This window comes from Drosophila guanche, unplaced genomic scaffold (assembly GCF_900245975.1).
Source record: "Drosophila guanche unplaced genomic scaffold, DGUA_6, whole genome shotgun sequence".
NCBI classification, from domain to species: domain Eukaryota; kingdom Metazoa; phylum Arthropoda; class Insecta; order Diptera; family Drosophilidae; genus Drosophila; species Drosophila guanche.
The window spans coordinates 96,434-119,155 of NW_022995753.1; the positions used below are offsets into that span (position 1 = coordinate 96,434).

The 22,722-nt window shown below is 48.7% G+C and overlaps 3 protein-coding genes across 7 annotated transcripts; 2 read left to right on the top strand and 1 right to left on the bottom strand.

Moving 5' to 3' along the window:
* Positions 1-3,169: 3,169 nt before the first annotated feature.
* On the top strand, positions 3,170-5,991 carry LOC117588677 (5'-AMP-activated protein kinase catalytic subunit alpha-2). Its single transcript, XM_034280124.1, has 2 exons — positions 3,170-3,872; positions 3,925-5,991. The coding sequence occupies exons 1-2, from the start codon at positions 3,594-3,596 to the stop codon at positions 5,407-5,409; spliced, it is 1,764 nt and encodes a 587-aa protein (XP_034136015.1). The 5' UTR covers positions 3,170-3,593; the 3' UTR covers positions 5,410-5,991.
* Positions 5,992-6,209: 218 nt separating this feature from the next.
* Positions 6,210-7,415, bottom strand: LOC117588687 (thioredoxin, mitochondrial). Its single transcript, XM_034280136.1, has 2 exons — positions 7,045-7,415; positions 6,210-6,702 (listed from the first exon to the last, which is right to left on the bottom strand). Exons 1-2 carry the CDS (start codon positions 7,231-7,233, stop codon positions 6,406-6,408), a joined length of 486 nt encoding a protein of 161 aa, XP_034136027.1. The 5' UTR covers positions 7,234-7,415; the 3' UTR covers positions 6,210-6,405.
* A 133-nt stretch (positions 7,416-7,548) lies between these two features.
* On the top strand, positions 7,549-22,365 carry LOC117588675 (homeotic protein female sterile). Of its 5 annotated transcripts, none has more exons than XM_034280120.1 (3): positions 7,549-7,793; positions 14,087-14,849; positions 18,966-22,365. In XM_034280120.1, the coding sequence occupies exon 3, from the start codon at positions 18,994-18,996 to the stop codon at positions 20,752-20,754; it is 1,761 nt and encodes a 586-aa protein (XP_034136011.1). In that variant the 5' UTR covers positions 7,549-7,793; positions 14,087-14,849; positions 18,966-18,993; the 3' UTR covers positions 20,755-22,365. The 5 variants fall into 5 exon arrangements, with proteins under 5 accessions (XP_034136011.1, XP_034136010.1, XP_034136008.1 ...); XM_034280119.1 differs by lacking the exon at positions 7,549-7,793 and adding an exon at positions 12,661-12,795; XM_034280118.1 differs by lacking the exons at positions 7,549-7,793; positions 14,087-14,849 and adding an exon at positions 15,541-15,852 and having other exon boundaries at positions 18,966-19,389; positions 19,462-22,365.
* The last annotated feature ends 357 nt before the right edge of the window (positions 22,366-22,722 follow it).

Consider the following 22,722-nt stretch of genomic DNA (forward strand, 5'->3'; position numbering starts at 1 on the left):
AAAGGAAGGAAAAAACTGCTTTATTTTTTACACACACACACAACACACCCACACGCATAAATATGTATAATATACAATGGACACTGAAATCTGAAATTCACATTTTAATTTACCATTTTGTCAACAACAACAACAACAAAAAGAAACCCATGCGTGAGTGCTGCTGGAAAAACGCCTTTGATAGAGTAGAAATATCAATATTATAACTCTATAAATATTTTTTTTGACTAAATATAAACCTATAATAAAAACAAAGCCCTAGTCTTGTAGCATTATCTTAGATAAGGTACGTGTTTTTTTTTTGTTTTCAGACTACATTTAAAAAATATGAAAAGCAAGGAAGAAACAACTGAAAGAAACAAACCGAAAAAATACATTTAATTTACGTTAAATATAAAATAAACAAATACACATAATATATTATTAAATGGTTATTATATTAACCGATATAAATACGTTATAAAACCACCAACCAACCACACATGCAAATAATTGTTAGCTGTAGACTTGGACAAGAACGAGAGATTAGACGCGCTGCATATTAGCGAGATCGAGAGCGAGCATAGTGCACAGCACGCCATACTGTCTGTAGAGAGAGAGAAAGTCGAGGCTACAGTCATTGCGAGGGGACACGAAGCCGTACCCGACCTGGACCTACCACAAGCAGAACGAGTCGAGCTTATTTTGTAAGAGAAAACTAAGAAAACAAACAAATAAACAAGTGTTAAGATAATAACAAAGCGTCTGGCTGCTCTTGTCGAATAGGTAAATTTGTATGACATTTATTGTAGTCCGTAAGCAATCGAGAACGCAGAAGTTCAAAAGAAAAACAAAAAGCCCTTTAAGTGTAGTTTAATGACAACGATATATCCGAGAGCACAGTAAACCAAATGAGAGATTTATTTATAAGAGAAACCTTTTGTAAATTTAAAACAGTTCAATATACGAAATACTACATGCAATGTAACTGAACAAATTGATTGATTTGGTAACATAACAGCAGAAATGCCCAAAGATGATGCCAAGGGAGATCGTTAACAGTCTTATAATAACGACGATGATGATGACGGGGGAATAGGCAACGAGGCTCAAATTTTGTTTTTTTATTCCAGGAACTGCCCCCGGAAGATACGATGGATAACCTTGGAGACTATATTGCCTCCGGTAACAACGGATGCTGACCGTTCGTACGGATATCTTATCAGCCTGGAAAACCAATCATGAAATGGAGTCCCGCCAGTTGGCCAGCGACGAGCATCATTTTCCTGGATGGAGGAGAGTGCCGGAATTTTACGTTGTGCCACCACCCAAACATACAAATTTTCGAAATTACAGTAGATGCAGTTGATCCAATTGAAAATATTGCAATTGGACCCATTGATATTGCAGGATTTTCAATAGTTGATCCACATTCTCAGTTGATAAAATTTTTCCAATTGGATCATCTGCTATGGTACCCATTATTAATATTGAAACAGATCCGTTGCAAAATATGAATAGAGATTTTGAATTGAATGCAATTTATGTTCTTCTCAACAAAAACAAATAAAAAATGTGCTAGAACGATCCGAGAGCAAGAGCGTTGCAAACAAATAATTGTTTTAGAGACAGAAATTCGGTCGGAAAGAAAAGATCGCTGATATCGTATCCTTCGAAACGGTCACAATCTCAATGAATTACTTTACAAATTTGCAGATTATAGAGAACGAGAATGTATACAGATCGGTATATGGTACATACAAAACATATTAAAATGTTAAAAGCATGTCAGTCTAAGACAAAGTCATTGGTAATTATTAAAAGCAGTTGATTAAATGCAAATATATTATGAATTATAGCAAATACATTTTTTTGGTTTACCTTTTAAGTTTTAACCTTATTATGCAATCAATTGAGGAAAGTTGTATCATAAAATCAGCAAATCATGTGGGGAATTGAAAGATGATTTGAGTAAAATTACATTTTTAATGCTGAGAATCCTAATCAGATGGTAATATTAAATTGAACATCAAAATCGAGGAAAAGTGCTTGGTCATTTTATACATTTTAAATCCCTTTTTAAAAAGTGATGCTGTTATTTTTTTCACAGCTGTATGTAAGTGTGCACGTATATTTGGTTTGGGATAATTCTGTGCTCATATTGAGCCGTAAAAATGGGGAGAGTATCTTGCTCTCTCTGCTGACCTAATCCTATCTCCGCTGACCTAATCCTCCCTTTGGCATGTGACCGCAAGGTATGGCAAGTAAGTAAAAAAGGACGAACTTTTGTTAGGCTCCCACCTTTTCGCACCTGTGGAGAGGATCCCTAATAGTGCCTGAGAGAGCTTCTGGCTTCTGGCTCATTGCAACCACCACCTCAGAAAGTCACTAGGGTTAATCATTTGCACTCCAATCCCGATTATGTATCACATGCCAGGAGAGCTTCCCCCAGAATACTGAATGAGATTGCGTACAGCCTCCCAGAGCAGGTCTTTGCTGCTAACAAGCACAGCTTAGACCTGGCCGGCAAGGGGAGGCTTCAAGACCTACTACACCGATGGAACAGTAGCAAACAGACACTCTAGCGCAGCTTTCGTACACGACAGCTCAGGTTTCATATATAGCTTTTACACGCACAAAACCTTGTCATCTCTGTCCGCCTGACAAGCCCAATACCTAAAGAAGGTGGAAATCCATTTCATACCCGGCCATGCCAACATCCCTCAGAACACGGCAGAAGACTCAGCAGCCAAAGAAGCACACATGCTGGAAAAACATGCAGTCGTTAAATGGAATCTTAAAGATGCCATATGTGAATACTGAAAGAAGAATGGGAGAGAGAGTATGCCGAGTTTGCCAGCGTTAAAACCATGGTTCCTAAATAGAAATAGCAGCATTGGCGCTAAAAGCACAGTCGCAAGTAACATTTCTGGTACGTGCGATACCATCGATAACGCATCGCATATAACATTTAATATAACAACACAACAAGACTAAGCTACCCATCGCTAAGGAAATATAATAATATCTATAAAATTCTTCGCAAAAGAACAAATTAGCTCATAGTTCATCGACAAAATTGGAGTAAAACTGTAACAAGTTACATTTCTAGACGTGGCGATTTCCACCTTGAAAAGGCGGGCGGCCAAATAATCCCCCTCCACGCAAGGGTAATTAAAAAATAAAAATCAATTAAATAAGCGAGGAAAAAGGAAAAACCCCTCAAAACAACGGCAAACAAAATAAACAATAGTTAAACTGTCGCGTAAATAAACAATTGGCGACCGTCAGCAATCGCTTCAGCGTCTACCCCAAGGCTCTCAATTTCGCCCCAGTTAAGTGGATGGAACCCGAGAGTCAGCAGAAAATATAGAATAAACAATTGCCGCGAGCCAGCGACAGCGACACAGAGGGGATAGCGGACTACGCAATAAACGAGATAACGACCTTCCACCGCTCGTCGCTGCCCCCGTTATACCCGCTATCTCGAGAAGTGCTTGCCACTTGCTGCTGCCGCTGCAGCTTCAGTGTTTTGTGTGTCTGTGCGGTGTCTGGCCTAGTGGCAAGGTAACTCGATTCGAGTGGCTGCCCCGCCGCAGTGACGGGACAGCGCGATGCCCCAGACGAGGGCTGCGGCCGCTGAGGCAGCGGCGGCGGGCACCGTCAATGGCCAGCCGCTGGTGAAGATCGGTCATTACCTGCTGGGCGCCACGCTTGGCACGGGCACCTTCGGTAAGGTGAAGATCGGCGAGCATCAGATTACACGCGTCAAGGTGGCTGTCAAGATCCTAAACAGACAGAAGATCAAGAGCCTGGATGTGGTGGGTAAGATTCGGCGAGAGATTCAGAACCTGAAGCTCTTCCGGCATCCGCACATCATCAAGCTTTACCAGGTAAGGAGTCCTCAATCAGTCCTGAATAAATGATTCATAGTTTCCCCTTAAGGTGATCTCTACTCCTTCGGACATCTTCATGATCATGGAGTACGTGAGCGGCGGCGAGCTGTTCGATTACATCGTGAAGCACGGCAAGCTGCAGGAGCATCAGGCTCGCCGCTTCTTTCAGCAGATCATCTCGGGCGTGGACTACTGCCACCGGCACATGATCGTGCACCGTGACCTGAAGCCGGAGAACCTGCTGCTCGACCACAACATGCACGTGAAGATCGCCGATTTTGGGCTGTCCAACATGATGCTGGACGGAGAGTTTCTGCGCACCTCGTGCGGCTCGCCCAACTATGCGGCGCCCGAGGTCATCTCGGGCAAGCTGTATGCCGGTCCGGAGGTGGACATCTGGTCGTGCGGCGTCATTCTGTACGCCCTGCTCTGCGGTACGCTGCCCTTCGATGATGAGCACGTGCCGACGCTCTTCCGAAAGATCAAATCGGGCATCTTCCCCATACCGGAGTACCTCAACAAGCAGGTGGTCAATCTGGTGTGCCAAATGCTGCAGGTGGATCCCCTCAAGCGGGCCAACATCGAGGAGATCAAGAAGCACGAGTGGTTCCAGAAGGAGCTGCCCGCCTACCTCTTCCCCTCGTCGATTGAGCAGGACTCCAATGTCATCGACACCTATGCCGTGGCCGAGGTCTGCACCAAATTCGGGGTCAAGGAGCTCGAAGTGCACAACTCGCTGCTCAGCGGCGATCCACACGACCAGCTGGCCATCGCCTACCACCTGATCATCGACAACAAGCGTTTCGCAGACGACGCCGCCAATCAGATCAACGAAATCAACAACTTCTTTGTGGCCGGCTCACCGCCGCCGCCGCCAATCATCACTCATGCACCGCACGAGGCCCCAGGCCAAGCCTCCGGCCAGACGCCCCTGGCCACGGTCACTGTGGGCGGCGGCACGGCAGCCAGTTCGGGCAGCGCCACACCTGTGCCACCCGGAGCGGCACCGCCAAGCAGCAGTGTGCTGGCCGCCATACGACCACATCCGGAGCGGATTGCCCCGATGCGCGACCGTCAGCTGGCCATGTCCGTGCAGAACTCGGGCGGTGCGGCGTTCCCCGAGAAGACGGCGCGCGGCGGCACGCCCATCAAGCGGGCCAAGTGGCATCTGGGCATACGGTCGCAGAGCAAGCCGAATGACATCATGCTGGAGGTGTACCGGGCCATGAAGGCGCTCAACTACGAGTGGAAGATCATCAATCCGTACCATGTGCGTGTGCGGCGGCAGAACGTGAAGACGGGAAAGTTTTCGAAGATGTCGCTGCAGTTGTACCAAGTGGACGCGAAGAGCTATCTGCTCGACTTCAAGTCGCTCACCAACGACGAGGTGGAGCAGGGCGACGATGTCATCATGGAGAGCCTCACACCGCCCCCGCTTAGCGTGACCGGTCTGATGCCGCTCCAGCCGACCGGCCACCACACCATGGAGTTCTTCGAGATGTGCGCAGCGCTCATCATTCAACTGGCGCGCTGAGCACCAAACAATTACAGTCTAACCCCCAGATGACAGCAGTAAATGGCATCTTCGCCGCGGAGGAAGGGTCACCCACTCTCTCCCGGTGGCATGACCATAACTAAGATTTAAACTAAAAAAAAAAACAAACAAGAACAGAAGAATGTTTCGTAATTGGATGGATGGATGCTGCCATTTAGGTCATCCGATAATCCGCTACCCGCTACCGCGTACCGCGTTCCGCTTGACCGCTTTGCTTTAACCGATTCTAGCCTAGTTTGTAGTGATCTGTTCTGTTTCTATTTTATACATGTTGAGTTATTATTTTACAAACACCCCTAACGCCTCCCTCTATTGTATATTGTATATCGTATTCGTATCGTATGTTTCCGTATACTCTTACTTTTTATTCGTATTTATACCCAAGAAAATGAATCCGCGTAGCATTGCACGGGAATGCGCCAGATTTCAGTTATTAGTTTGTAGACCACTACTCCGGAGAAGGATGTTTAATCAGTTTTTGGGGCAGGCCAGTTCAGTTCCGTGACTATGTATTCCTATCAAAAAAAAAACGCCTTAATAAAGCCAACCAAATAAACCAAAGTTCATGCCATCTCTGTCTAACCAGGAAGAGTTCTCACACTTCCCATTCCACTTGCGTCATCTATTGTGTTTTTCGCAGTGAGTGATGGGATGCGCGTTTAACAACACTGACACAACCAGCTGATCAGCTGCAGTTTTTGGCGGCTGGCTCAATTCCCACGGGAAACAGCAGCAACAAGTAGAAACAAAGCAGGTTTACGGTTACTATGATATTAATATTTTTTTCTTTTTTTATTGCATATTAAAAGTATTTCTGCTGCTGCATAAGGGCTAGGCTATCTATCGCGTTTACAGTCCACTCTGGTTCGTTTTTTTTTTTTATTTTATATAAAATCTCGTTTTGCGGCAAAGCTTTGTTTATTGTATCCGAGGCTCCCCCCAGCATCCGACCACCTTCATCCTGTTACTGCTCCTCTATTGCTTCTGCTGTTGCTTCCGCTTCAGCTTGTCAATCAGCGTCTCAATGCTGTTGGCATCCACCAGGCCAATGAATTTATCCACCACAACGCCGTTGCGAAAGGCAAGGACAGCGGGCACGGCCTTCACCTCGAACGTCTCGACGAGATCCAGGTTCGTCTCCACATCAATGATGGCCACATCTATCTCATCTGAGTTCTCCAGCAGCTCCAGCATCTTGGGTGTGAGTATTTTGCAGGGGTCGCACCACTCGGCATGGAAATTCACAATCACAGGATTGTCGCTGTTGATGACCTGGACACACACAAAGCACAGACAGGAGAAGGCATTAGTTATGGACATATGCTAGATCTTGGGACACTTCAAAGCATAGAAACGGGCTCAAACCAGTAACGACCCGCCGTTTTTGGCTCATTTGCATACACGAGCCAATCACAACACACAAACACTAGCACACACACAGTTGCAGACACATACTGACAGTCGTCATAGCCAAATGCGCCATGGGGTGGGCAAGTTGGGCCGCTGTTTACGGCCGAAACTGCTCACGTACACCAGATAGTAGTGCAGGGGACGCAGGCCGCATGCCAGAAACATTGCATAATTTCTCACTCACTCATTCACTCACTCGCTCACCTTCTGATCGAATTCGTAGTGATCCTTGATGACCAGCTTCTTGTGCAGGTGCTGCGACTGGGAGAGGTACTTCTGTGTGGCCCTTGCCGACTGTGGGGCCACCCGGTGGCAACTGCTCTGAGCGCTGGCGCTGACGAGGCAGCAGGCGGCCAGACGTGGCGCAATTCCCTCGGCAGCAATCTTAAGCATTTTGTTGCCCTGTGTGGAGTTTCTGCAGGAAACCGGAGTGTGGTGTGTGCGCGGGTGCGTGGGAGTAGGCGGCGATACCGATTTCGATAGCAATGTTCTCCGGTTCTTGCCCAGGTGAGAAGATTACAATATTGTTGTTCAAATAGTTTTCAGCCACTCACCGCGTTTTGGTATGGGTTTTGGTTTAATGTTTGTTTATAAACTGCACGACGGCATATCGAACTATCGAAGCAAACGAACTATCGCCGAGCAGAGTTGCTGCACGGCACTGTCGTGTTACTCAACACTAGTGTGCGCTCGTGCATTTGGATTTGTGGCAGTTCGTGTTGTTATTCTTTTGCTGCCGCTGTTGCCTTTCCACGAGCCACGAGAGCCACGAGAGCCACTAGAACTCTCCTGTTTATCGCCAAGGTGTTTACCTCTGACTATTTTTTGTGTAATTTTTTTGTTTGTGCGCTATTTCCCGAGAAAAGTTAAAGTGACAACAGATACCGCGTGCCAGGAAGCGGGCTGAAGGAGGCACTTCCTTTGCCTGTATTCTCCGGATATGTAACTGTTTGGTGAGTTTCAGGGTCGCCTGTGGGTCGCCTCCACAGTTTATGCGTGTGTCTGCGCGTGTGTGTGTGTGTGTATGGTAAGTCCAGCTCAGAATCTGAGAAAATGCCGGTGGGGGGAATGACCTCTGATGAAAAGTACCTTCTCCGGTAATGGGATACTTTTGAAGTGGGAGCAGGGAGCCTTCGTCCTAAGCGGGGGTTTCAAGCACAGCGAAAATAATTGGATTCCCAACTGGAGAGAGGCTCGGATTTTGGTAACTGTGTGTGTGTGTGTGTGTTTCAATGAATTGCCCATTTTTCCACCCTATTTTGAAAACGCGGCCACAGCTCGACCCCTGCCAGAACCAGAATCAGAAACAAAACTCCAGGTCTCGGCTCTGTTTCTGTCTGCGACTCCGGCTCGCAGTTTTCCTTCTCTTATTATGTTTTCTTTTTTGGTGCGCAGCTTCCCTTGAGCCGGATTTCATTCTTGTCCTCATTGTTCAGCCTGCTGCAGTTTCAACCCCCTTTCTGTGCCCAGCCGGTAAGGGCTGGGGCAGGGGCATGGCCAGGGGCACGGGGCACAGCATCTTGAAACGTGTTTTGTCGGGATGGCTTTGGCACAGCTGTTCGGACTCTGGGCCTGCTCTGCGTCGCATTATCCTTGCTCCTGCTCCTGCTCTTGCCCCTGCCACGTTTCTTCTGTTTCACTCTTGTATTTTGGTGGGATTTATGACATCAACACACGCTTTTGGCCCATCGCCAGGACGCACACACAAAAACCCACACAAACACACACACACACAGACAAGGGCAGTCAACGGTCGCAAGCTTTGTCCTATTAGTCCAAAGCTCCACATCCGTCTCGCTCTGTCGCCTGATTCGTGCTTACAGTTAGGTTAGGTAGATAGTCCCGAAAGCCCGACTGCTCGTTAGTCCCTCCACCCGAACTACAGCGAAACGAGGCTTTGCTGTGGTTCGGCTTGGGGTCGAAGTCGAAGTGTGTGTCTGTGTGTGTGTGTGTTGGAGCGCGACTTTTTCCTTGGTGGTGTGCGTGTGGTTTATGTGCGTGTACCTTTCTCCTTTTCCGTTGATTTGTGTGTTTCCGAGTGTCCTTTTCTGCTTTTTCCCTTCGCCCCAAAGGTGTGTTCTATGACAAGGTGTGCGGGCTTTGGTTTAACCATAACTTTTTCTCAGATATCTGGAGAGTAGTCTCTGCAATGTCTAAGACAAGGTGTGGATTTTTCTGTTTATTCTACCTTCCATACATATGCACCTATTATGAGACTACGCTCTCAGGGAAGTTCCTCATCGCCTGCCATTTCATCTTCCTTTTCTTCCCCTCGCCGCTCTGTTTCCTTGCCTTGACCTTTGAACCTCCAGTTCTGCTGCTACTTCTCATTCTTCTCTGACCTCTTTCCTGGGCGCTTGTGCTCGATTTTTTCTTGTAAATTAATTGTTATCGATTGATTGCAAGTTATTTCGCTTCCATATGCGTCCTGCACAAGCCACGCATTGTTTTTTTAGGACATTCCAATTAAGTGCCTTAACTGCATTTTGTGTTTTTTTTCAGTTCCCCTGCCACCCACACACGCACCCAGCCATTGTTCCGCGCCATTCCTTTGCTATCCCTACCATTCCATGCCATTCCCTTTCGGCGCTCTGTACTGGACAGGGCGGCCATGGAGAGGGGCAACGTCAAGATTTCTGATCATTTCCAGGAATTTTTTGTGTTCCACGAGTCGAGAAACTGAACGTTTGGAAAGCGCCGACTGGCGGTTACGCGGTGGCGGAGGGGGCGCACTGGGGTGGGGGGAAAACTTTTATGATGCTTTTGGCCTAAAAATATCCGCCACGAAAACAAAATTCGTTATTTCGTCTCTGAACGCCTCTGATCCCAAGTTCGATTCGGCCTCGGTGTCGGATCGCTGGCGTTGCTATTTCTTCTGCTGCTGCTGCTGCCCGTCCCTCCACGTAGCCAGTGAGTGGTGCGGAGGTTGGCAGGGGTGGGGATCGGGATTTCCGTGTGTCTAATTGTGTGCCTGTCTTGGACGTGCAGGTTCGCTCAGGATTACTCAGCATCTCATGATCTGCTCAGAAACCCACCCCATGCCGTGCACGCTACGCACTTTAGAATCCATAAATCCAAGCTAGAAGTCTCTCTCTCTCTCTCTCTCTCTCTATCTCTATCTCACTCCGACTATTTATGGATGGATCTAAAAATAGTGGTGAGGCTCTACTCGGGGCTCGAGCTACGACCGAAGGTGCCTCAAGAAGAATGGAAGTTCAATTACCTTTAAATGGATTACACAAACAAATGACGAGAAGGGTAGGGAGTTGGGAGTAGGAGCAGGAGACATGGCAAGCCTATATCAAACACACACACACACACACACAGCCTAGATAAAGCAGCACAAACACAAAGAAGATACAGCTACAGAACAGTGCCCGATCGTTGCTCGCTCTGATCCCGACTCCCTCCCCTCCCCCCTTAAACTCCTGGGGCTTCGCTTCCGCAACTCACTCTCTCTCTCTCTCTCTGTCTCCCCTCCTTTCTCTCTTACTCTGTCTATCTGCCCTGTGTCTGTGCCCGTGTTCTAGCCCAAAGGGACGGTTGGCAGGGGGGGGGGGGGGGAGGCTGGCGGCAATGCTGCCAAAAATAAATTTGAACTCAAATCCGTAGCACAGGCGGAGCAGAGACAGGGCCAGGGAAAAACCGATTCGAAATCGAGTGCCAAGAAAAACCAACGCAACGAATTTCCCCACCGAAGCCGAACAAGAGCCCCGGTGTCCAAAGATCTTAGGAAATCATGATGAAACCCAGCAACCAGATTGCAGTGGAGACCAAGCAGTGCAGAAGGTGCTGCAGAGGCTCAAGTGGAGCACGAAATATCAGGGAAATATGATTATCCATTAGGGGGGAGCAAACTGCATTCCAAATTCCCGCTCTGTGTGTGTTTACACATAGCTCCAGGAAGCACGGAGGGATAGAGGCAGAGGCAAAGGCAGAAGCATAGACAGAGGCAGGGCCAGGGGCCGCCCCCATGACGCAACGCATGCCGTCTACGTGCCACCACGGTGGAGGCAAATCACAAACGTGCCCCGACCTCATTAGTTTCGAGTTTCCGAAAAAAAAAAAAAAAACAACACACGCACACACAAATTCAAATTGAGCCGCAAAGCGTGGTAAGAGGGGTAGGGAAAAAGCCAAAATGGAAAATGGGGAAAACGCCTTGGCCCATCAATTTTCCATCTCATCCGCGGCCAGGCATCGGCATCGCCAACGGCAACGGCAACGCCATCCAGCTGCCAGAGAGCGAGAGAGAGCTTAAACTGTGACTATTTGTAAACGAGGGGCACAGATGCCCATCCATGCACCACCCAACCGCGCCCCATCCCCCCTTAAAAAGCCCCAACCCACACTCCTAGCCAAAACCGATCTCTCCGTGTCTCCGACTCTCCGTTCTCTCTCTCTGTGTGTCTCTATCTCTGTTGTCGCTCTTCCACTCTCTGGGGCAGCTATTTTTAAAGTCGAAAAGACTTTTCAGACGCTGCCAAGTGGCCAAGAGATGCCAAGTACAGTTGCCTACTCACATGCCTGAGCGAGCGATCAGCGGCCTCAGGAGGGGTGCGAGGGGTAGGAGATCTGCAACATCTCAAACTAATGTACATATTGTTGGCCCGGAAGTCATGGAAAGGAGGTCTAGGAGGAAAGTCCTTCTGTAAGCTCAACTGATTTATGACCATTCTGCAATGCTCCATCATGTAATCTCTGTTGGGAGTTGGATTTATTTTGTAGTTTTCTAGTGGTAAGGAACTGCAGTGCCGAAGGAAACCTTAGATATGAACCTTAGATGCTTCAGCACGTGATCCAAATTTTGTGGCTTTATAGAAATTCAGTCCTGCGAGTGAAGTAATGAGTTGGATACTTTTTAAAAGCTAAGCACAGCGGAAAAGTCTTTATGCAGTTGGAACATATGTAGAGATATCTTTAGGGATATTAGGGAAATGAGAGCTCCAGTGACATGAAAGATCATGCACATAGCACACTCGAGTAAGGGGTTTAAAAACATAAAGTGAAACAGTGAAATGCATTTCCTGACACTTTGTGTATCTTCAGTAGTTCGACTTTGAAGGAAACAACTCTCAATAGTTAAGGGTAGAAGTTGCTGAAAGTTTATTCATTACCAACTATTTTGAGGACTCCGCCTGAAACGGATTGCATATAAATAAGATTTGTATAACTCTCTAGAGTTCAGGGTATGTGAAGCCTTCCTTTATAGAGGATTTTTCTATATTCTCCATCTGTTTACCTATCTATCCGTCCATCTATGTATATCTGTTTCGATTGGCGTTTTTTCGGTGATTTGTTTGTGTATTGTGCGACGCAATGTAAAACAATTTTGTTCGAAGCTCCGCTCTTTCCCTCTCTTTTTGGCTTTTGGGCGGACACTGCCATCGGCACAGATACACAGATACACAGATGCATGGATACCAGCATGGGGATACAGATGCACAGACACACAGAGGCAGAGCAGAACTTTTGGTTGGAAATTTGCCAACCCCTCATGGCGCTTTTCGACGATCAGCTCGACCCCAATAGAAGGTGAGAAGGAGAGAAGTGGGCAGGGGCGGCCGGTATGTGGAGGGAGGGGATGGGAGAGCGTGGAGCGGGGGGGCGATGGTGATGGTGCACCTTCAGCCGACGCTCCGCTCGGAGACGGGCCAACAGGCTGCGACGGCTGCTCTCGGGCCCCGTGTTCGGGGCTCGGGGCCGGGTCCGGTTCGGTCCGATTCAGCAACTCAAGTTGGCCGCGTGTCTGAATTCCGTTTTCAGTATCAAATTAGACTGCGACTGCTGCTCTGCGCTACTCTGCTCTGCTCTGCTCTGCTCTGCTCTACTCTGCCTTGCAAAGAACGCGGCGTGCGCGAAAGCGAAAGAACAGAATCGGAATCCGAATCAAATCAAAAATCAGAATCGGTGGTGCGACGCCGCCCAAATCCCGACAAACGGTTTTCGAATCGGGTAAAGATCGGAGCGGTGTGCTCCCGCTCTCGTGTTCGCGCTTTGCCATTGCTTTTCCTCTGTTCTTTTCTGTTCTGTGTATTTTCCACTTGTGTCTCGTTCTGTGCGTCGTCTATTTTGAGAGGGGGATTCAGAGTGCCGCTGCTCTGGCTGCTGCAGTGGCAGGGGCCCAAGAAGGTAGGGAAGGTACATGGATAGTGGATAGTGGATAGGGACGCGGTAATGGGGGTATAGGGGGTATGGGATCATTTGTTTTTCTGGCAGAAGGCAGAAGGCAGAAGGCAGAAGGCGTGGGCGTGTTTTGAGGAGGGCCAGCTCCGCGCTTGCTGTATCTCGTGTCTCTGCTTTCAGTGCTGTTTGTTTGTACTTGCCAAGAGCGAGAGAAGATCTCCATTCCTCGAATTCTTGATTCGTCATATACATACAAGCAGGCATATAGCCCACAGCTATATATAAACAGGCCCCGAGTCCATGACTGCGTCTTTATATGGTTTGCTTGCAAGTGTTCAACGAGAATTGTCTTTAAGCTGCCAATAGTCCGTGGCACAAGTCCCCTAACATCCCCCCGAATGATGGTCTCAAGACGTTGGGCAGGGAGCTGTGCTCCGCTTAAAATAAATCTAGGATCAATGAGGAGCTCAAGTGCATATTAAATCGAATTCCGGGGGGAATTTATTGGAGTTTTTTTCATTTCATGACTCTAAGAGTGGATTCTCCACAGCCTAGTATATGTAGTACCCACAATTATTATGTGACTGCAATAGCTTTTGTTTTCTCGGCAACGCTGTAGCTTATCGAATACGCCGGAATCAAAATCGGAATCGGATTGGGCCAATGTGAGTCACGCGCTCCAAGTTCTCGTGGAGCCACAAGCCCACCTTACGGCCGATAAGATAATGCTCTCCCAGCACAGGCAGGCGAGTCAGTCGAGTCAGGCCAGTCAGTGGCCAGATTAGATATTGGTAGTTTCAACCATGGGTTTCCGCTCCCCTGTCACCCCTACCTGCCCCCCCTTAAATGGAGGTTTTGATCTGCCTAGATAAGAGAGTGAGAGTGAGAGTGAGAGTGAGAGAGGGGGGAGCGGTTCTCTGCCCCATTCCCATTGCCATCCTCGTGCCACTGCCACTGTTGCCACTTACTCTTCTTCCTCTTCTTGTGTATCTATTGGGACCCCCCCCCCCCCCCTGTCGCTCTCTCTCTCTTTGTGTCTGTCTATCTCGCTCGCTTGATGTTTACGTTTTGGCGTGATTTCGTATTAACAACATTTTCTTCTATGTATTTTTAATTTTAGTCCAAGGTTTGAAACAACAAAAGCGAAACGAAAGTGAAGCAAAGAAGAACAACACGAAGACGGGGGGAACACAGAAGAAGAGTCGAGCGCCCAGAAGACAAGCAAAAGAGGGTGAAGAAAGGACAATGACAACCAGTAAAGGAGCAAAAAAGGAAGCCCAAAGGAGCAACAAGAACTAAAGGAGAAAATCGCAGAAAAGAAACTCAACACAGACGCCAAAGCACAAGCAGGGAAACAACAAGGAAAAATTTGGAAAAGAACGAAGCTAAAAGAGAGAAAAAGAAGCAACAACGCAAAGCCTGCTGCAGCTAAAAGAAACGCATACAAAGAACCCTCCCACTTAGCCCCCCAGCCAAAAACAAAACGAAAATCTTCAGTCCAGAAAGCGCGTGAGAGAGAGAGTGAAAGAGAGCAACGCAACTCAGAGAGAAAGCAAGAGAGAGTGGGTCGGTTGCTGGTGCTGGCGCGGGGCGGTCAGCGTCGTTGTGGGACAGACACCGCGACGTGAAAATCGCTCATACGCCGCGTGAACCGATAGCCAGCCACAGGCGCAGCCAAAACCATAATCCGAAATTATTCAGTCAACCAGTTGGGCCGAAACTGGCATAGATCCAGCTTTAGTTAAGCAAGGCTAAGAGAACACAGAGAGAGAGAGAGAGTGGAAGGAGAGAGAGAGGAAGAGCCGAGGATCACACTGGAAAAAGTGTGAGACAGCGGCAGCGAGGGAGAAACAAATTCGAACTGCAGCCGGCTACAGATCCAGGTGAGTGGCAAGTGGAAAGCAGAAGCGAGTCAAAGTGAAAACTCTGTTTCCAGAACAACAAATAGTTTCAGTGTAAGGAAAGATAAAGAAAAGCTTAAAGAAAAGAAAAAAAAATGTGCTCTCCAATGCATTTATTCCAGTTTCAGTCTAAGTAAGGAAAAGAGCGGAAGCTCTGTCGCCTGGAAATTCCCAGTCTAAGGAGATCAAAGCTTTTTGGCGAGGCTTTCCAAGTATAAGGCTCTCCCAGTGTATTATTCCAGTCTTCCAGTTTAAGTTTGATGAATTGCGAGTTCCAGTCAATAGCAGAAATTGTCATACGAGCTGCAGAAAAAAGGTTGAAATGGACAGCTTGGGAGTTCAGAATGTGCACAGAATGTGTTACAAAGATAAATACATAGATAGAATGAAGCTTTATAAGCTTAGAAGGGGAAGGCAAACAAAAAATAACGAATCCAAATGAGGGCTTGGAGTGCAGAATGGAAGGTTGAGGAGGGGGGATTACACAATTCTGTTCCAGCATTTCCAAGCGCTTTTGCTACGCTCACAGATAGACAGCCAGACACACACACACACACACACACACACACACACACACACACACACACATACAAAGACAATTGAGCGAGTGAGCGTTTTGCCCTGCCTGAGGCGACCGAGCGGCAGTCGCGGCAGCGGCGGCAGTAAAAATTCTCAACTCAAACGCAGCGGATCGGCCGCCTCGAAAGTTTTTGGTTTTGTTTTTGTTTTTTTTTGCTGGGAAAATGCCCCCCGTCCGCGGCCACAGGCGCTCCTCGAGGCAGGCACCGCATCTGATTACCCCCCATCCAGGGAAGAAGACCATCAAAAGAGGCAGAGGTAGAGGCAGAGCTAGCGGCAGAGGGAGAGGCAGCAGCAGCAGCGTTCGCGGTCGCGGCAGCCACAAGATCAGGACGGTTGCTGCTGGTAGGCCGAGGAAGGTGCTGCCACCATTACCATTGCCGTTGCCGCCGCTCATTGGACGCAGGTGCGTTTTGGTTTTGGTTTTTGGCTTTGTTTTGGGGCCGAACTTTATCGCGGACTTGGTGGATATCTAAGGGGGAGAGAGAGAGAGAGAGAGAGAGATACCGAGCCGCCTTATCAGAGAGCAAACAAAGCCAATTAGAACTTGAAACTCTCTGTCGCTGACGGGTAGGGGAGGTAGCATGGAGAAGGCGTTTTGGATGGAAGCTTCACTCCCAATACGATTCCCATTCCCAGGGCTCTCCCCTTTATAGCCACCTTGTCATCAACCAGACCACACGCTTGGGACTTGCTTTTTATCAGCGGCTTATCAGTAAATACTTCCACCTGTTGTGTACAGTTACACTCTCGACCTCTCTCTCTCTCTCTATGTCTGTGTGTGTGTGTGTGTGTGTGTGTAGATAAGTTGAGGTGAGGTATCGCTTTGCTCTGCATTAAGCAACGCTTTTTATGCCATACATAATGAGAGAGAGGGAGTGATAGAGAGAGAGAGAGAGAGAGAGAGTGTAAAGGTAATCGGCAGAGTCCCCAAAAAGTAAACTTTGCTTTTGTTTGCCATTGCTCAGCGGAAAGCCGCTGTCGCGACGTGCTGCGTATGCGGCTACGTTGGCTAGCCAGTGCGGCTCATTGCCAGGCGGATTTCATAGATAACCGCAGCACACTCCACACCCCCTCCGAGCACAGCACACCCACATGTGCACATATGTAGCTAGTCTGTGACTCGAATCTTATCTTAAACTTGACTCCCGACATTTAACTGGCGCTGCGCATTGACGCAGAAAGCGTTAAACCAAGCAGAAAGCCCACTCATTCTACACTTATTCGAGGAGGATCGCAGGACACCCCCTCCGCCCACCGCTCGCAGCTAACCCTCTCCCTTATTGAGGTTAAGCCCGCCACAGCCATTATTTATGGCCTCGTGTCCGTCCAATCTTTATCAACAAAATGCAACTCTGCACTCGTTCACACATCGCCGTCGTCGTCTCTCATTCCACGCGCCTCATCGTAGCCCGTCTCCGTCTTCGCCTTCGTCTCAACCCTTACTTTGTTGCAGCTTAAAAAAAACTACAGCTACATTTGAGCCCGAGTCGCATGTGTGAGAGTGTGTGTATGGCTGTCTCTGCATTTATTTATAAACTGCGCTCATTGTTGCGCCCTCTCCCGCTTTACTTACTCCTGGCTCGGCCTCTCTCTCCCTCTCTCCCTCTCTTGCTCTGTTTCTCCTTCTTCAAGTTTCACGCTGATTCCTCTCGCGCGCTTTGCTTCTGCTGCTACGGAGGCGACGGCGGGGTTGTTATTGTAAACTCGGTTTCAAGCTTTAATTACATTTATACATTGTATCTGTATGTGTGTGTGTGTGCGCGAGTGTACAAACAGACGAACCCCATTTAGGGCCCCAGCTGTGTGTGGCCCTCGTCGCCAACATACCCCCCTCTTCACGACGACACTCCTTCTGCTCTATGCGGTGCTGCTGCTGCTGCTGCTACTGCTTGCGGGCCTGCGCGGTATTCCTATTTTTGTTTGCCCATTCGTCGACGCCGCCGCCGCCAACCGTCCGCCGCTGTCACTGTCACTGCTGCTGTTGCTGTTCTTATTTTTGTTGTTGTTGTTGTTGCTGTTGCTGCACTCCAACGGTACTTCTGAGCGTCCCAACCATTTGCTCGAAATACGAATTCAGTCGAGCTTTGTGCTTCGTCGCCGCCGCCCGCGAAGTTGCTGCGCACTGTGTGTTCGTGTTCGTCTTCGCTTCGCTTCGTTCGTTCGTTCATTCGTTTTTTTTTTTTTTTTGACGGTCGGTAGTCTCGTAGTCCACCCACAAAACCCCCGCACACACTCACGGACCAGCCAGCACCACCCACCCTCTCTTTGCTCGTGTCGTGTCGTCCGTTTGCCGGCTTTGGCGCGGCCTCAAAACGTGAGTACACCTCCCTTCCCTGACGCCACTCTGTCTTGTTGCTGTTGTTGTCGTTGCTGCTGCTGTTGTGAGTGCGAGAGAGCTTCACGCTAATCTCCAATTTAAGATTAGATATCAGCCGCGCAGCCGGCAGTGCCCAGTGCCAGGCTAATGCAGGCCAGCATATTGTCGCATGTTGTGTGTGTGTGTGTTTGGGCCCCTGCACTGCTGTCACTGCTGCTGCCCCTCTAGCCCCTCTTCTTCAAGCTTCTGTCTAAGCTTTAAGGCTGCCACAATCGATATATGTACATATGACTAAGCGGAGTCCTCTCCCCTCCTTCACATTCAGCCGAAATTACCGCGTCACACGCACATTTATCGAGTGTCTGTACGGAGAGGGGACTGGGGGGAGGGGCGCTTACTCAAACGGAGCTTTCGGCTTCACCGTTAGCTGCGTCGCCAGCTTATCAGCGCACGTGCATTTGTATTTGTGTGTGTACGTGTGCGTCTGTGTAGAAGAGTTGAGAATTGTTTTTTCCAATTGCTTGTTTGTCCCTCGTACTTTATTTTATTAATTAAAGAACGGCGCCGCACTGGGCTAGGTGGGGATTGATAGCGACGAAGCTTGTGCGCTGTGCGATCCACAAGATATTTATCTTTCAGACTTGGATTGCGCGCACGCCTCACAAGAGTCACTCGAGCCCATGAAGCAACTATAAAGGAGGACTCGTCGTCGGCATCGTTCCTCGGGTCATTTCCCCCCGAGCTCAGTGCTTCAGGCGCACACTCCACTGTCGTTTCACTCACACTTACAGCGAGAGCCTTTTCACTCGCACTTATTGACAGCATGGTTACGTTTCCCTCCAAAAAGCCGACGGGTTCTCCTTTACAGTTGCTTCATGCTCGAGCCCAGCGAGAAAGTGACATTTAGAAGAGCGGCACCTGAGTACCAGCATCGATAGGCAGATAGGAAGAGTGGTTTTTGGCAGTTACGCCTATCGATATGCAGGCAGCTGGAAGTGGATGGGAAGACTGGAAGAATGTTAAAAACAGTAATACGGGAAGCATGAGCAATGTCCCCTACATTATGACATAGAAAAGTCCTGTAGGAGTGTCAGTAGTGTCCCTAAGCCCTAATCCTAACATCCAAATATATATTTTTATTTTTTACATATTTATATTGAAAGTTTGCTTACTTTTACCCTCTCCCCTCGCTCGTGCAGCTTCAAGACGTCTTGCAAACGGCTGAAAATGGAAAAGACTCCCCGGTACACGCAGCGGGAGCGGAACATGGTACTCGGCTACGCGGCGCAGTACAAGGACGTGATCGAGAACAAGCGCACGGACGCGGAGTCGAATCGGAAGAAGGATGAGGTCTGGCTGCAGATCGCCAAGGAGTTCAACTCCAAGGTGTACCATCAGCGCAGTGCCAAGCAGCTGCGACAGCTCTACAAGAACATGAAGCTGCTGCTGAAGAAGGATCTGTGCGGCGAGGACAAGACCAACGGCACCTTTCTGGATCTGCTCAACACACTGTCGCAGCAGGACTCGGTGGCCCAGTATATTGCCGAGCAGATGTCCCCGGATGGGGGCAATCAGAGCAACGGGGCCAATGGCCACCAGCAGGACGATTATGAGGACTCGAAGGTAGGTTTGCATCTGGGGAGCGATCTCCGTACACATCTCAGACAGGCCACTGATCAACTGATGCTCCAACAGATGCCACTATACGAGGGCATGGACACGGACGTAGTTCTAATCAAATCTGAGACCATCAGCGACAACGAACAGACGGAGAACGGCATGGAGTGCCTGGACGACGACGACGACGATGACTGCCCGAGCCCCAAGGCGCCCGAGGTGTGCCTCGAGGAGGAGGACGACGTACTCTTCGCCACAGATCTCCGCCAGCTGCAGCAGGTCTCAGCGGGCTTGGCAGTAAGTGGTGTGGCCAGTGGCGCTGCTGCCTGCTCCTCGTCCATATCCCTTCCCGGCGGCCTGGCTAGCCTCAATGGCCCCCTGAACGGCCTCTCGGATGCAGTGCCGCGAGCCGCCAGCTCGCCCGTGTGCTCAACCAAGACCTCCATCTCCTCCAGCGGCAGCTACGTGTCATCAACCCCCAAGGCGGACATCACCATCCAGACGGTGGGACACATACGCGTGGGCTCCTTTGCCAACATCAATAAGACCCTGCAAAACGGTTCCTCAACGACCAATGCCAGCAATGGCAACGGAAATGCAAACAGCAGCTCCAACAGCGTCGGAGTGCAGCATCTAACCGCGGAGCAGGTGCAGCAGCATATGCTCCTCAATGGCCTCGGCCTGTCCGCCGTTAATCCGCCACAGCAGACGCTGCAGGCGGCCATCAATGCTGCCACCGCTTCTGTGTCCGCCTCGGGTGCCATTGGCGGCGGCGCTGCCTTTGGCAGCAATCGGCGCACACCACCCACGCTCCAGCTGCCGCGACTCCAGCGGGGGAACAACAACACCAACAACCACAACCACAGCAGCAGCCTTGGCAGCGGTACGCCGAATGGGGTACAGCTGCTGCTCAATGGCCATCATAATCAGCATGGGCGTGATAAGGCAACGCAGGGCGTGGCCATTGGGGCCGCTGGCAGCTTCAACGGCTACAACGGCCTGGCCGTCACCGTGCCGTGCCTCAACAGCAGCAGCAGCAGCGCCAACAGCAGCGGCGGCGGCGGCATACTAATGTCCAGCTCGAACGGTGGCAGTGGGAACGGCACGGGTCCGCGGGCGCAGCATCAGGAGTACATGATGTCGCTGGCCATCGAGGAGCGGAAACGAAAGATTGATCTGCTCGATGCCCAGATTGACTATTGGCAGACGCTAACCAAGAAGCTGGGCGCCCAGCCGGGACATTTTCCCAATCCGGCGTGCCTCTGTCACTTTCCGGGCAGCGCCGCCCTGGGCCATGTGACCGGTGTCAACTCCTGCGCCTCCTCCTCATCATCGGCTGGTGTCCTGCAGACGCAGACGAGTAGCAGCTAGTCCGAAGAGGACGATGGCGATGATGGGGACGGAGGCGGAGGTGGTATCGGAACCGTGATTGGAATAGGAAGCTCATCGGACGAGGAGGAGGACGATGATTTCGGTCTGGAAAGCAGAGGCGAGAGCAGCGACATCATCTCAATTGTCGACATCAATGACGATGATGAGGATGAGCAGGATGAGGAGGAGCAAGTGGAGCTGCGTATGCAGCTGCTGTTGCCATCGAAGATCGCTATCACAGATCTGACGGAATTGCCGGATGAATATGATTACTACTCACAGGATGCCTTGGCCAGGGATGTGGGCGTGGTGGGTGGCCTATCACCGTCATGCCCCTCCCAGTCCCCATCCCCAACACCCACCCCCCAGCCAGTCGCCAAGCGCTCGAAGCGCCTGAAGGCGAACACCAAGCTGCAGCAGCATACCGGCAGGGCACACGTGGAGCCGAAGCCCCCCTAGAACGAGCAGCAGCTGCAAAGCTAAAGCTAGAGCTTGAGCTTGAGCTAGATCTAGAGAGCTGGTCTAGTATTTCAACTAGTTAGTATTGTACGTATTAACCCAGTCGTAGCGCACCTGCAAACAGAATGTAAATGCGCTGCCTCCCCCCACCCGCACCAGCAGCTACACATTAACTTAATATTTTATAATTATTTTACTATCGCTATCATTGCTATATACATGAATGAGTACTACTATTATTATGATTATCATTATTATTATTATTATTACTATTATTATTATTTATTTATGCCTAATTTGTGTGCCAAAAAGAGAGGAGATCAGAATTTAACTTAACCCAGTTGACCTTTGCCATCGTGAATGCTTGCCAAAAAACAATAATGTTTGTATGTAATACCTAAGTCAAAACCAAACCCTAAGAACCCTCTCCCCACCAACCACTCGCAAATCGCTATTTATTTTTACACAAAAACAAAAAGAAAACACCTAAGGTTAAATGCTTTTTTTTTGCTCGTTTGTTTATACCCTTAAGAGAAAAGTGGGAAATTTATTTATGTTAAGTTTACTTTGAGAAAGAGAGAGAGAGAGAGAGAAGCTGCAACCAAAAAGATAAGGAGAGCGAACGAAGAGGTGCGAACACTTTGTCTTTGTACATTTTACCTTAAAACAAAAACTAAAAACTAAAAAAAACCAAAAGCTAAAGCTGAAACATACTTAATTAGAATAAACATAAGGATATGTTGAAGGTGGGAAAGAGAGAGCGAAAACAAAAATATGAAAACTGTACAAATGTGGTTCCTAATCTAGTCCTTAAATGAAAACGAAAAAGCGAAAGCAAAACACACACAAAAACACACAAGAAAACAAAACAAAACCACACAAAATTGTTGTATTATGTGTATTATTTTTACAAGCAAAACAAAAAAAACCATCAACCAAACGCTCCCTACTCCCTGCTCTCCCAGTCATGCAGTTCCCGCAATCATCCAAAGAATTATAGCTAATTTAATGTATTGTACTTAAAGAACCCTTCAAGAACCATACCCCACCCCGGACCACCAAGTCCGTGTTTAGTTTGTACAGAAAGAGGGAGAGAGGGGGGGGGGGGGGACTTGCTAGTCGTCGCTGCTTAACCGTACTTAAGTGTAGCCATACAAAATGATTTAGTTATTGTTAATTGTAAGTGTAAAATACAAATTAATCTGTATGTCATGCCCCTCCCCACACACACACACACAAACCCAAAAATCAAAACCAGAACAGAATGAAATCTTTATACAACTTTTGTAAACAAATTTATGAATAAAACAATGAATTTACTTTGTGGCCTAGTTGTTACTGTTTTGAATTAGGTCTACTTTGGCGCCCTTCTCCTGTTGTTATGCAGCACCGAATACATTGATAATTATGCTCACAAAATATAAGCTACGGCCATGGATATCAAGCAATCAGGTTTCAAACACTTTCAATTGTTTCAAAAGAGCTACAGAATAATAATAACAATTTTGT

What these genes read in the sequence shown, in the direction of transcription:
- LOC117588677 (XM_034280124.1), top strand. Translation starts at nt 3,594, where the DNA reads ATGCCCCAGACGAGGGCTGCGGCCGCTGAGGCAGCGGCGGCGGGCACC. An exon ending in ACATCATCAAGCTTTACCAG is followed by an intron (nt 3,873 to 3,924) that starts GTAAGGAGTCCT and finishes TTTCCCCTTAAG; the next exon opens with GTGATCTCTACTCCTTCGGA.
- LOC117588687 (XM_034280136.1), bottom strand. Translation starts at nt 7,233, where the DNA reads ATGCTTAAGATTGCTGCCGAGGGAATTGCGCCACGTCTGGCCGCCTGC. An exon ending in ACTACGAATTCGATCAGAAG is followed by an intron (nt 6,703 to 7,044) that starts GTGAGCGAGTGA and finishes GTGTGTGTCCAG; the next exon opens with GTCATCAACAGCGACAATCC.
- LOC117588675 (XM_034280117.1), top strand. Translation starts at nt 15,611, where the DNA reads ATGCCCCCCGTCCGCGGCCACAGGCGCTCCTCGAGGCAGGCACCGCAT. An exon ending in CCGCCGCTCATTGGACGCAG is followed by an intron (nt 15,853 to 18,965) that starts GTGCGTTTTGGT and finishes TCGCTCGTGCAG; the next exon opens with CTTCAAGACGTCTTGCAAAC.